This window comes from Cydia amplana, chromosome 7 (assembly GCF_948474715.1).
Source record: "Cydia amplana chromosome 7, ilCydAmpl1.1, whole genome shotgun sequence".
NCBI lineage: Eukaryota > Metazoa > Arthropoda > Insecta > Lepidoptera > Tortricidae > Cydia > Cydia amplana.
The window spans coordinates 17203052-17217708 of record NC_086075.1 but is presented as its reverse complement, the minus strand read 5'-3'; the positions used below and the strand labels follow the sequence as shown (position 1 = coordinate 17217708).

The 14657-nt window shown below is 39.3% G+C and overlaps 1 protein-coding gene across 1 annotated transcript in view; it reads left to right on the top strand.

Moving 5' to 3' along the window:
* The window catches only part of LOC134649585 (all trans-polyprenyl-diphosphate synthase PDSS1), an 83855-nt gene extending 69757 nt beyond the window's left edge, over positions 1 to 14098 (top strand). Inside the window, exons 5-8 of the mRNA XM_063504402.1 lie at positions 5544 to 5633; positions 7518 to 7649; positions 11531 to 11725; positions 13876 to 14098. Coding sequence (XP_063360472.1) covers positions 5544 to 5633; positions 7518 to 7649; positions 11531 to 11725; positions 13876 to 14097 — 639 coding nt within the window. The 3' untranslated portion in view covers position 14098. The remainder of the gene's footprint in view (positions 1 to 5543; positions 5634 to 7517; positions 7650 to 11530; positions 11726 to 13875) is intronic.
* The last annotated feature ends 559 nt before the right edge of the window (positions 14099 to 14657 follow it).

The window sequence follows — 14657 nt, the reverse complement described above, 5'->3', positions numbered from 1 at the left end:
TTTCGGGAACAATAGCTTAATTATACAGCGTAGCGGCTCGAAAACTAAAGGTATAAGTTAAGTACCTACTGATAGTACTGATGCTCACTTTTAAAATACATTTACCGGGTACGCGATCTCAAAACCACTAGATTATTAGAACTACCAAGCAACCGGTCGTGTAAGTCTTAATTTACACATGTACGTTACATATCTTTTATCAAACATCAACTATATTACAATCAATTATTTTGATTGATTAACATAATGATAGCATAAAAAGTCAATTTTCCGCATCGCGGTAGCCTCGCTCGAGTGACCTCTCCATTACTATCGCTATGCTTCATGCTTTTGATAACTGTTAAATTTTACTTAGCCGACTACTATGTCTAATTAAATTTCACGCACATATTAGGTATAATTACTAGCAATATTTTTCTACATTAATGTTATATTTTGATACGTCAAACATTTCTTTTAACTATTTCATTATACTTTAACCGTAACAAGACTTATTTATTTAATCGCGTTGATAATCTCGTTGCGTCACGGGGCCTTAAATTAAAAAGCTGCTAGTTCCAATTTCACAGGTGTAAACCGAAAACAATAATCCTATAGAAATGTGTTTGACGAATGACGAGAGGCCTATTGACCAGAACTGCCGTTTTTGACTTTGCGCGGCCTGTGTCATGATCCTCATTGAGACAAGCACTCTGATAAGCTTTACAAGGCCCAGGGCTATAACCGCGAAAATCGAAGTTCGCAAATTGTGGGCATCTTTCTCTGTCACTCTAATTACGAGTACCCCAATTGGAGTAAAAGAGCAAAATCCTTGTAATTTGGGAATTTCGGTTTTCGTGGTAAGCCCTCTGGTTACAGGGATGCCGTGCCACCGTGGCGTACTTCCCGCGCGCGTAACGGACGCTTTTTTAGCCCGGATAGTCGCCGCAGAAAGTGTGTTAATGCGTGCGCGATTTGCGCAACCAACCGCGCGCGATGCGCCACCGCCTCCCGTGACCGATCCGTTATATTGCCAGTGTTGTACCGAATCAAACCGCTGCTGTACTAATTAATAGGACACATGTGCCAAAATTAGTAGAGTTAGCCATCTGGATATCACAGTTTACAGAGATTATGTAGGCAGTATACTGCCCCTGTCTCTTTTCTTTGTATTATATAAAATTCCAACACATTTACTTGAATTTGTTAAATCTGAAACAATTCAATGTACTCGCACTAACTTTTTTTCCAATATTATAATAAAGTAACCCTATTCTCACCGAATAGAACGAGTAAATGATGTTCAGATGATATCTATATTTGATTCAAAGGATTAGGAATAAAAGTGTTTTATTTGCTTAAAAAGTCCTTAATTTATTTTTCCTTCTTTTATGCGCGTCAGAATTATTAGTGCTGAATCTTAAACTATTCAGACTTATTCGACTGTTTATTAATTCAAGTTCAATTGATTCTACTGTTTTCTTAATATTTATGTACTTTTTGTGGTTATTATTTTTATTATACCTATAATCCATTGAACTAAAGCGCTGGTGGCCTAGCGGTAAGAGCGTGCGACTTGCAATCCGGAGGTCGCGGGTTCGAACCTCGGCTCGTACCAATTAGTTTTTCGGAACTTATGTATGAAATATCATTTGATATTTACCAGTCGCTTTTCGGTGAAGGAAAACATCGTGAGGAAACCGGACTAATCCCAATACGGGCCTAGTTTACCCTCTGGGTTGGAAGGTCAGATGGCAGTCGCTTTCGTAAAAACTAGTGCCCACGCCAATTATTGGGATTAGTTGCCAAGCGGACCCCAGGCTCCCATGAGCCGTGGCAAAATGCCGGGACAACGCGAGGAATATGATGATACCTATAATCCATTATACCGAGCGCTGCAGTTAAACAGTTTTCCAAATGCCGGAGACATGCGTAACCCTGCAGACTTTTTGTGTGCCATGCCCACTGCGTCTGCAACTGTCATTGGCTATTCAAAGTAGCAGTCAAACTAATTAGTATTTACAACGACCACTTTTACGGTCCACATTGTACAGTAACATTCGGTTTTTAATCAAATTGTACCGCTGCGTCAATGTCTCTTAATGGCGGCGCGTCCATAAAAGCCGATTCCCATCGGCTTGCCTGTTTTTGGATGTTGGAGCAGAGTTGTAAAGGAAATATGTAAGCCAAATTAGCCTCGGCTTGCCTATGGATATGTTTGACGCACCGCCACTGATGTCTCTTTAATTGTGGAAGCTTACACTTTACAATGTAACTTGACCGTTTATTTATAAAGGTTATGATGTCATCCGGAACATGTATGCAATACGGCTTTACATTGTTTTCTTACGTAATTATACGTCTTCGTGCATATATGCGGATTTACAGCTCTATTTAATGATAATATTTAGACATAATCGATTCATATTGGCTTGATTGTATTTTCCTCAGTGAAACTAGAAAAAGAAAACATCGTTTTCAATTAGCCTAATCCAATGAGCACTGTCATTGACACTAATAAAGTACCTATTATTCATCTCAGTCACTTTCAAAATCAGTTTTAATGAGCTTGTTAGTAAAAAAAAGTGTAATATATTTTGCCATGACATCGTTATGGCAATGAACACTAGAGGTCTATGTGGGAGTTCAAAATGGCATGTAGTTTCGCGTGTAGCTAATATGCTTCCTCATATTATATTGTTCTGACCTTTAGTGAGAATAGTAATGTTTCAATTTATTATTTAGCGATGCTAGTGGGCAGGTTTTAACGTTTGAAGCACATTGTTTGTATACTTTGGTTTTGACATTTCTGTTGTTTGCAATGTAAGCGTTAAGTAATAAACATACTTATTTGTAACACCTTACTTCTTACTTCTAGTAACGATATTGTGTTTCTCAGATATTGGCAAAATGTATAATTATCTAACGAATAATGAATAAGAATAACCTACTTAATCGCGAATGACGTGACCATTACAAATGTTGAATGAATTCTGTATCGATAAAAATAGTTCCGTGTAGGTATCTAATTATAATTAGGTATTAATAAACTGTGAATATTTTTTATACGAATTATAAATTTAGTTTCTTATCTTATTTGAAACCATTAATCCCATTACAAACATTACATGTAAAAAGGTGCAAGTCTCGCAAAGCTTCTACTACAAAAAAGTTTTGAGATGTAATGTGAAACCAAGTCGGTTATTTTAATCAGTGCCAGGAGGTGTTAAAACCGTATCAATAAGATATTTTTAATTTGTAATACGTATAATGACTTGGCCATCGCACGGCTGCATAATGACATAAGGATACACAAATTTACGAGTACGGTACGAGTAAAGCATTATGTGCGATTGCTAAGTCATTATATGATTACGTGTATCAGATTCAGATTCAGATATCCTTTAGGTCTTAAAGAAAGTAGGCCAAACAATCTTCGGCTCGGTCACCGGGTATCGACGCTCAGTCACTAATGCCTAACTCACTAATGCCTAACTCCCTATTAAGTTCATTGATAAGTGCCCAGTAAAAGTCACCGACTTAGTGTAATTCCACCGTTGTCGGCGATCCCCAGGCGCCGCGTGGGTGCGACCGGCCACCCGATGTAGGCTAACAAGTGTCCAGTGAGCTAATGAGTCCCAGGCCGTGCCAGCTGTGCCGTCGGAAGCGGCAGCGAAACGCCATTAGTATGCCGCCGCATCACAGACTTTCTCGACATTCCTGATACCAGCGGAGAAATGAGCGACCACGAAACGCAACGCGAATAAAGCGTTAACGTTTAGACGTGTTTTACGTCGTTCAGGATATTTTTAGTGTTGCAAAGTTGGAGTTTGAAAGGATGATGGGGGAGGAGAAAAATGTATATTTTTGGGTGGCGAATTTATAGGAAAAAGTTGCTAGATGGCTTCAAAAGATGCTATAAATCTGCCACTTAAGTTGCCTTGTTGGTAAAAGTTCTGCTTTTTTGACTGTCTGCTGTTTGTAGATATGTAGTTAAAATAAACGCTAAGAAAGAAGTAGCTCAGAACAGTCTTTTTCCCCGTCATTATTCTTAGAAATGATGTTTGGCGGAAGATAACGAACACAATACATATTTAATTTAAAAAAAAACGTATGCAATAGCATTCAGTTTTTATAACCATTATTATACCCATTACATCCATTCCTCGGTTGCCATATAAATTAGCTATTACGCATATATAGCAGAACATTCGCGACAGTCGCAACCGTACAAAAACTTAAAGAATACAAATATAAATAAAATTGCAATTTACGTCTACCTTTCTTGAATGTCGTTGCTATGTGGGCGATAGATCGATTATCGTCCCGGAAAACTAGTATTGCCTGTATGGAGCCCATGACATTGCCTAGGTACATTTTATTTTTATTTTATCGTCCGGTACTTAAAATAATTGGCAGGGATACTATACTACTTAATTTATTAACATATATTCACCGTCAGATAGCTTTGTAATGCCCTCAATTACAAAACATGATCGTGTTAAAAAAACAAAATAAAACTTGGAGTGCAGTAGGCGGTTTGCAATAACATAAAGTTATTCCTGTTTGCTCGTTGACATTTATAAGATAAACTTCATTTTATCCTTATTTACGCAGGCCCTTACAATGCGGCCCTTACAACGCAATCGATTACTTTTAAAAATTCCCCACCATCCCGTTTAAAGTTTTTGCATCCTTTCATTTATTTATTTTAGTCTTTCCGTCGCATTTTATTTTTAAGATATAGCGCGCTTAATCAGACTCGCTATAATATAATGGTTGGTTTCCCGTAAGATAAGACTCCGACAATTTTAGTTGGCCTTTTGTTAGATTGGGCATTGCAATTTCCGTACACATTAAAACTAGGCATTGATAGAGCTCACTGTGAGGTAAATTACGACTTTGGCGCTAAAAGTAGCTGCTTGCATGCATTAAGGACATTAAAGTCGAATTATGTAGGTCTCAGAATTATTGTTACCAACAAAATGCATTGGCATTTATGCGAACGACCATAGAAGGCCAAGCTCAAGCAATCAGTGTGTTTTAAATAACCAGAAGTCTCTATTGTTTGTTTCTGTTATATTCAACTTGCCTTGCCGCAGAAAACGATCAATTGACGGTTAAGTTGAAACTCGTCATATTTTGAAAGCTATGTTAAAATAGGTCTAGACAGGTGTAGAAAATGGTGTGAGACAATCGTCCAGATTGTTTAGATTAGTTTAAAAATTAACTCTATCTCAGATTACTTGATTAGTCGGTTTTACAACAGCATAATGCGTAGACTTTGTCAGTATTCATATTGACACATGCGGTTCGCAAATCCGGGTACTGTCTAGTAGTTTACAGAATTCACAATTTTCGTAACTTTTAATGAGGCGATGCGATGACTTTTGGTTGTCAATCATAACAATTACTCGTAACGCTGACAGTTCACTGTCTCGATCTTGATTGACAAAAAACAGTGATAATTCGCTGTTCAGTCGTGACTCCTGAGCCTGTAGTGTCTCGGTAACTTCATTAACTGTGTATGAATCGTGTATAATATGTGTATGTGTTGGTTCCAGGTCGCGATGGCCGGCGACTTCATCCTCGCTGTGGCGTCGATGATGATAGCTCGCCTGCGCAGCGATGACGTCACACTTGTGCTTAGCCAGGTATGACTACTTTATCTTCACTCATCTTAGACTTTATTATTTTATTTATTTGGAGATCCAACAGCCGTGACATTAACATAAAGATTATAGTAGATACAGGAAGCCAATTAGAGGAACTCACAGGTAGTGACATAATACTAAACTAATAGGTACTATACTAAGGTTACGCACTATCGCAGCCACATATGTGAACAAAGCGAATTCAAATGATACCTAATAAGGATAATTTGGGTGTAACTAAAATACTAACTAACTTAGTAACATAATGAGGACTAAGGCAAAAAAACAGAATAATAAATAAGTGAGTTATAGGTATTCAAAAAGGCGACAACACGCTCACTCAAAAGACTCAAAATATTTCTGCACTAAATTACGTCTCACGCTAGGAATTCTACAGTTGAATATATCTATATCAAATACTTTAGACAACTCATTTAGGTTACGACTGGCGTGCGTATACTTGTTAATTAATATTTTTTTATGTACGATATAAAAAGAATCTCAACCCCCGGGGTAAATGAAGAGATTATAATGAAAATATGAGATATACAACGAAATATTATATCAATTATATGTAACCAAATCACAGATTTGGACCATATAAGACGCAGGGACGATACATCGTTAGAGTGATATTGAAACCTACACTAGGTGGTGCTGCACTCTTGCTGTATAATTACCCTACTTCGTGCGAAATCTAATCATTTTATCTACTTAATACATATTTCATTTTTAACACACTTCATTTTAGGCTATATGCATCTTCCTTGTACAATCGTGTTATTATAACTATTATAATTAAGTTTTGCATCGTTTGTATCTTTGCTATAATATTTCATTATAATGAGATATAGGTCAAAATAATTACTACGAGAACAAAAGATTGCACTTAATTTGTTGCAGCCTTGTTCCGTATGAATGATGATGCTTTAAATTGGTGCTCATACATTATTGATTGCTTTGTGTTGGTACCTATTTAGAAGATTCTTCTTGATTGCGCTATGGTTACTACTGCTATTTGTCTTTTGAATGGCATTTCACTTTCCTAACCACTATGTCGTTAGGTGCGACTGTTTCACGGTCGTAAATTAATAAGTCCAATTAAAATGCAAACTATGAAACTATAATAATTAAATTGCGTAAAGCTAACATTTAGTGTCCAATGACAGCGAGTACGTGACGATATGCATCTGTGGAAAGGTGTCTATAAAGCCTATTTAAGAAACGAATACATAATAAATATAGTCAGGCGAAACAAATTGGCAATAGAAAAAGGCGCGAAGATCATAATCTGTATTCTGTATGAATTCGCGCCTACACTTTTCAAATTTGCCGGCTTTTTCTGCTGACAATTGCATTCAGATTCACAGTTGTGCATAGCGCCATCTATCTGATTTCCTATAGTACAAATAAACCATAGACCGAAAGGAACCACATTGGCTATCTGTGTTATACATGCGCAATGCCCTAGTGTATTCTCCAGTCACTAGACGGCGTTCTAACTAGCAATTTTAGTTAAATATCTTATCAGAATGTTGCACGTGGTTTAAGGTTAAGCACAAATGTACTCTTAACTCCATTTTGAGAGTACCCTATCCTTGAGGGATAAGCCGCGAGGGGACGAGATAAAACGCAAACACAGTGCCACAGGGCGGACACGCCATAGTACGGAAATCGTTTTAATGTGCGCGCGATATATATGTATACACCTCAATGTGTGTGTAACTTCCATAGGAAAGTCAGTTGAGAATATATCGGTGTTACCATCGCAACATGTTCCAAGAAAAAGTTGTTATTTACTGAAATATAAAATGGCATTTTCAACTTTCCGTCATCGCACGAACTACTTGTCCCGTGCTAACAAAATATTCTGTGTTATTCCAGGTGGTAACAGACCTCGTGCAGGGCGAGTTCATGCAACTGGGCAGCAAGGAGACTGAGAATGAGCGGTTCGCACATTACCTCACCAAGACGTACAGGAAAACGGCGTCGCTCATCGCCAACTCCGTCAAAGCGGTAAGTATTAACGGATTCTCTTCAGGTACAATACGGTGGTAACGCTTCGCACGTGTACAAGTGACCTTATTTTTTATACAGGGTGCTTCCTGTAACAGGAGCAATAAATTAAACTAAAGGCTGTACTCCTCAAATTGACCAACATTTGTTCAGCAACTTTTAAAAATTATGAATCCTTTAGACTTCCTCTTTTTGTATGAATGTATATTGCTTTCAATGTACGCTAGATATGAGCGCCGATAGGCATATAGCCGGCGGCGGCGCGCCGGTCAAAATTGGTCGGCGGCGGCGGCGAATCGGCGGCGTGGCCTTGAAACACCTTCGATTAATGAAAAAAGAATTCAAACCAAAATTTTACCGAAAAAACATGTTTTTTATTTTCAAGGATAATTTATTGAATAATGGTACGAAAAAAATTGATATCGTATAAACTGTGGATAAGCGGTATCGCGCGGCATCAGAGGCGGTCTTAATCTTGGCGAGGCTCTGGCCGGAAGATCTTAGCGAGGCCCTTATCTTTTGTGCTAAGTTAAAAATTGCGGATTGACTGTATCAGGAAAACGTCTTGTCGACAGTCCAAAGAAAATCGAGCTCCGTCATTAACCAATATCGATTCATCAAAACCAATTTATGTCAAAAAGTGAGGCCCAACGCCGAGCTCCATGTAACACCGAAGACTTGATTTCGACGCCTCCCAATGCGAGGCCAGAGGATGAGCTGCAGGTAAGCATACAGCTAAGAATCGAACGCCAAGTGTAAGCTTGGCTGACGGCCGAACGCCTAGAGCGCTGATTGCGGCGCGCTTCTGTGCGAGGCCGGGCTGCAAGAGAGCAGAGCGAGGGCGCAGGCCGATAAAGACTGAAGCCATAGTGTTAAAGATTTGGAGCTTTCCTGCGGGCGCATTCGTGCGACGCCAAAGGCCGAGCTACAATGGAGCTAAGATCGCATAAGGACCAATGCTCAAGCGTTTTAAAACAGGCCGAAAGTTGAGCTCCAAACAGGGCCAAAAACTTGCAGGTTCAGATAGCGGCTTAATTCCATGCGAACGATGCAAGGCCAAAGATTGAGTTGCGAGAGAGCAAAGCTTGAAATTTGAACAGTGGCCAAGTATATTTGAGACCCGATTCCGACGCCTTTCCGTGCGAAGCCAACGGCCGGACATTTGGACGTGGAAACGCTTAATATCTCAAAATTAACCCCATTTAATACCTTTTAAAGACGTTTAACCATGCTTGCAATGGTTAAATTCGCGGTAAATGACGGATGGTTAGCTGGCAAAATTAGTTATGCATTGGATCGGTAATCCAAAGATGTGGGTTCGAGTCTCACGTTAGCCAGAGTTGATCACAGTTATTTTTTTCATTGTGATTGACATATGTCTAGTGTACTCGTATATATACAATATAAATTGTAATGTGGAACGTTCCACAATAAAAATTTAAGGAAATCAGTATGTTTATTACAAGCATATTGATGTTAAAATTGATATTAAATAATTTCGTTTCCCCAAGACTACTACTTTACTAGACATATAAGTTTGCATTTGCCTTCGATATTTTTTAATTATATGGGCATATTACCTTTTGAATGCCTTTAAACTATTCGAAGTGGCGCCGTTAATGATCTAAACTCGATTAAAAATATATTATCTGATTCCGAAAGTAGTAGTAACTACCAAGGTCACGCCGATGCCACGCCGATAGCGCAGCGTCGGCGGCGGCGGCGCGAAAATTTTGTCGGCGGCGGCGGCGCGCCGGCGCGGCGCTCATATCTAATGTACGCTGACATCAGTGTGTTTGACGTTGCTTGTCACGCTTTAAACATAACAAAATTTGCAATACATTGCGTCTTAGAATAAACTATAAAGTGTAATAAAAATCAAAACATGAGTTATTTTCAAAAGTTGCTGAACAAATGTTGGTCAGTTTGAGGAGTACAGCCTTTAGTTTAATTTATTGCTCCTGTTACAGGAAGCACCCTGTATATTGCAAATTAGAATATGTTCGTTGGCTCGCTGGTTGTGAAAATGAGCGTACGTAAGGATACCCATCATCCAATGTAGACCTCTGCCATCAGGTGTAGAAAAGAGGACAATAGCAAATGCTGGTTTAACGCTACAGCTGAGATAAAGACTGTTCGTCGTTTGTTAGTGCATACCTAACTTAAGAACGCTTGCATTAATGCAGAATGTTATACCTATGTGGTTTATGGACCTTTTAATGTATCGAAATATTTAGAATACTACCCAGAAAAAAGTACGGTGACTTATTTATGTTGACAACATTGATGAATTCTTATTTTATTAATCATCTTTCAGCGGTTAGGTAAAAAGCATCATACCTTCGACGCATACCTAGGCCGGGATGGAAGTGTCCGGCCTTTTTCTTATAAAATGACCTCGCTTCGCTCAATCTTTTTTATCACACTCGGCCGGCAATTTGTTATTTCATTATTTGAATAATGTAACATCAACCGTAAAAGTGCATGGCAAATTTATCAATGAATTCATTCATAATTCCTCCATGCACGTTCGTAACTCATTGTACTATTACTACTATCGGCTATCCTAATAGGGTATTTTCCTACTAGTCAAATCAGTTTCTTTTTTAGAACTGTCAACACGATTTGCTAATATGGAATTTATTTGAAACATTACATCGTGACGTCACCGTCAATTCACCTACTTTTTATATTTCTGTCCGATTTATTAAATAGAACCTGTGTTTAAAAATAACTGCTATTTATGTTTTTCTAATAATTATCTGGTGCTTTATTTTATGCATGATGTGAAATAATTTCTTTTGAATGCAGTATAATCTATTTATCTATGTCTATATAGCCTTTTATTCCGATCCTTGGGTACAACGGTTATTAAGTCGATTTTATTATTTTTACTACAATATGTCCCGCAGTTCGGTGTGCCTCTTGGCATAGGCCTCCTCCAACCTTCTCCACTGTATTCTGTCCTCTGCAACTCTGGACCAGTAAGGCTCCAGGGTTAAGCGGATTTCATCTACCCATCTTGTTTTTGGATGTTTTTGTTTTCTACTTCCGTCTGTTGGGTGCCATAGGGTGACTTGTTTGCTCCATTTATTTAATTTGCATCTCAGCATGTGTCCTGTCCACCCCCACTTTAGATGGTCTATCCGACTTAATACCCTATTACAGCAGTCATCATCATCTTCCTCGCGTTGTCCCGGCATTTTGCCACGGCTCATGGCAGCCTGGGGTCCGCTTGGCAACTAATCCCAGTAATTGACGTGGGCACTAGTTTTTACGAAAGCGACGACTGCCATCTGACCTTCCAACCCAGAGGGTAAACTAGGCCCGTATTGGGATTAGTCCGGTTTCCTCACGATGTTTTCCTTCACCGAAAAGCGACTGGTAAATATCAAATGATATTTCGTACATATTAACCCGTGGAGCGCCCTAACAAGACACGTGTGCTAGTAACTAGTATAGGAGTTCCATACTACGGTAATTCTGGGGCGCTCTAGGGGTTAAGTTCTGAAAAACTCATTGGTACGAGCCGGGGTTCGAACCCGCGACCTCCGGATTGCAAGTCGCACGCTCTTACCGCTAGCCCACCAGCGCTCTTTACAGCAGTATAATACCCTATTGCAAGTACTGTCATAATCATCACAGTAGTGTTGTGACCAGGGATCGGATACCGGTATTTTTTGTATGGGAACGGAAACGGTATTTTTTCGTTCTTTGTTAATTACTTCATTTCTAATTGAGCAATCTAATAATACGAAGTCGTAACCTAAAAACACAACTGAGTCCTACATTTCTAGTATAAAATAATTCGAAAAATATGCTTATTTCTAAGTTTTTGCAAAAAACCGGTTCCGATCCCTGGTTGTGACACGTGTTCCCAGGTGGCCCTGCTAAGCGGCGCGGACGAGAGCACGTGCGAGTTGGCGTTCCAGTACGGGCGCAACATCGGGCTGTCGTTCCAGCTGGTGGACGACATGCTGGACTTCGTGTCGTCGGCGCAGGCCATGGGCAAGCCCACGGCCGCCGACCTCAAGCTCGGGCTGGCCACTGCGCCTGTGCTCTTCGCTTGCGAAAAGGTAATTTCTAGGGTTTGCTCCCGGGGAATTCCCGGTACTTTCGGTACCGGTATTTCCCGGGATTTAGAGCCAAGAAAAGAACCGGGATTTCAAAATTAAAATCCCGGTACTCCCGGGATTTTCGGGACTAAAATTTCCGGTACAATATTTGACTGCTTTCTGTTACTTAGTATGAAATATCATGTTTCATAAAAAAAAAAATATTTTATCAATCTAAGGCTGATGGTAATACATACTTTTACGGCTGACCACTACATTAAAATAAATGTTTAAAAAAGTCAATGGGTTTGACAATGCCGACAATATAAAATTGCGTTAATTTGATACTTTAAGGGCATAAATGTTTGTACGATAAATAATTTTATACGAACAATTAGTTATTTCATATTAACTAACTAGAAGCAAAAATAGAGTCAATTTTGTAATTAATCAAATTCAAACACGGTATAAGAAACTCACATATGATAATGATATTTTAAATGAATTAATAATTCTGGCTGAATAATTTCTTGATTTGTCGTATTGATAGTTCTGTTATTATTATGTTCGAAGGTCCACAGCCCATTTTGAACGCATGCGAAAATTATCATTTTTTTTATCCTTTTTCACAAAACGTCTTGCATATTTAAAAAAAATAATGACATTACTGAGCCACAATTCAGTTTTTGCCAATCAACAAAGATAGTAAAAATATCATGTAGTTTAGGAAAAAAAAAACAAATTATATTAATGATTGTGTGACTTAAAGACACATATTATGGTATAAAAGAAGTGTGTACCGTCACTGTGCTACTTTTTTATTGTTTTAAGAAAGATCCGTGGTCGTTTTACGCTTTTTTTTTTTACTGGAAATTGATATAAAAACTGATTTTTGAAGGCAGTCCCGAAAGTACCGAAAATACCGGGAAATCCCGGTTCCATTTTTGCCCGGTACCGAAAATCCCGGTTCTTTTAAACAGTACCGGTTCTGCATTCCCTAGTAATTTCGTATGCGCGGTCTCGCAAAAACGCGAAGTGACTCTTCGTGTGTGTTTGAGGTGGTCTTGGAATAACTTAAATTTAGAATTGGGCCCGATACGATGCGCAGCAATTGAGTTTCGTGAATAGGGTATTTGACACATGTTGAATTTTATAACTAAGTCTAGTTAAATAGATAGAAAATGAGCAATTTATCACAATACATTGGAAATTTAAAAAAATATGGGACTAATAAAAAAATATAAGACCTTAAAAAAAAAATTGTCTTCCAAATAAGAAAAAAAGAATTATATCATTAAACTCCTTACATTTTATTTAAAAAATATTGTATAGCAACCATATACATAAACGCAATATTTCACCGACAAAATCGCAATTTTCTTGTTTTCCATACATCGAAACTTCTAACGTTACATGGTGAAGTCACGATGTGTTGCCTTTTCTATGAAGCGTTTCGTCAGTAAAGTGCGGGTGCCAGACTTTGACCATCATTCGTGACTTTTGTATTGCTTTAAGACAATGGGTCCGATACAGACATTTGATCCTCAAAACAAACCTGATCGACTGATATACCATTCATGAAAAATTGTCAAATACCCTATTGTTAAGCTTTTCTTTTCTACTCCGTCTTCCCCTGCTGGATAAAGATTCCCCCTTCTTCCGACATTTCACTGTTGGGTCTTATACATGATTTATACTGGATCAACCAAATCTTGTCAGTAGTAAAAGGCGGCAAATTTAAAAAATCGCGGGTTAGCAACACTGTGTTTGAATAATTCCAAAATCGCGTGTCATCTGTGTGTTATCTATGGAATGTGGATCGTGAATGACAGCCATCATCTTATTGTTTACATTCTGAATCGTTTCTATTTCAAGAGAAATTTCTACTGTCACCATTAAATACCAAGATCATGCATGACCTCAAGCAAAGCTAAGGTGCCTACAATGTACAATCATGCTCGTTGACGGTAAACATTACTAAAATTTGAGGTTATGATAATTCACTCGAACTGACGTATGAAGGGCGGAAAAATAAACACGTTTTGGTTCGATGTACATTGCTGCTTTTCTTAGCGCAATTCTGCTCTTTGAGTGTTACATGGTGTTACCCTACTTTAATTTGCAGTACATTGCTACTGACAAGATTTGCTTGACGCACTATATATTTGCAGTACCCGGAGCTGAACCCGATGATAATGCGGCGCTTCGGCGAGCCGGGCGACGTGGAGAGGGCGTTCGAGCTGGTGCACCAGTCGCGCGGGCTCGAGCAGACGCGCTTCCTCGCGCGCAAGCACGGCCTCCAGGCCGCCCGGCTAGCTCAGGACCTCGCAGAGTCCGTCTACCAGAAGGGCCTAGTGCTCACCACCGACCTAGTGCTCAACCGGATCAAATAACACACCAGGGATGTTGCGGATGCCGATTTCTTGACATCCGCGGACGTGGAGAAGGCGTTCGAGCTGGTGCACCAGTCGCGCGGGCTCGAGCAGACGCGCTTCCTCGCGCGCAAGCACGGCCTCCAGGCCGCCCGGCTAGCTCAGGACCTCGCAGAGTCCGTCTACCAGAAGGGCCTAGTGCTCACCACCGACCTAGTCCTCAACCGGATCAAATAACACCCCGCCCCGCACGCCTGAGATACAGTTTTCATAGTAGTCTTTGGATCATCCGGAACCTAAGAGTACTTTAAAACCACTGAGCGTCCGCTCGCGTTTCCCCGGCTTCGGTTTCCGAGGGGTTATTCCCACTAGTTACCACCAAGTTGTTACCAGTGGTAACTACTGGGAATTTTTTTCCCACCTTTTACCACTGGTAACTACTGGGAAAAATTATTCCCAGTAGTTACCACCAACTCGGTTTGGTGGTAACTAGTGGGAATTTTTATTCCCAGTAGTTACCACTAAAAATTTTGTTAGAGTTAAATACTAATAAAAACAGTATAAAATAGTATAGTATAAAT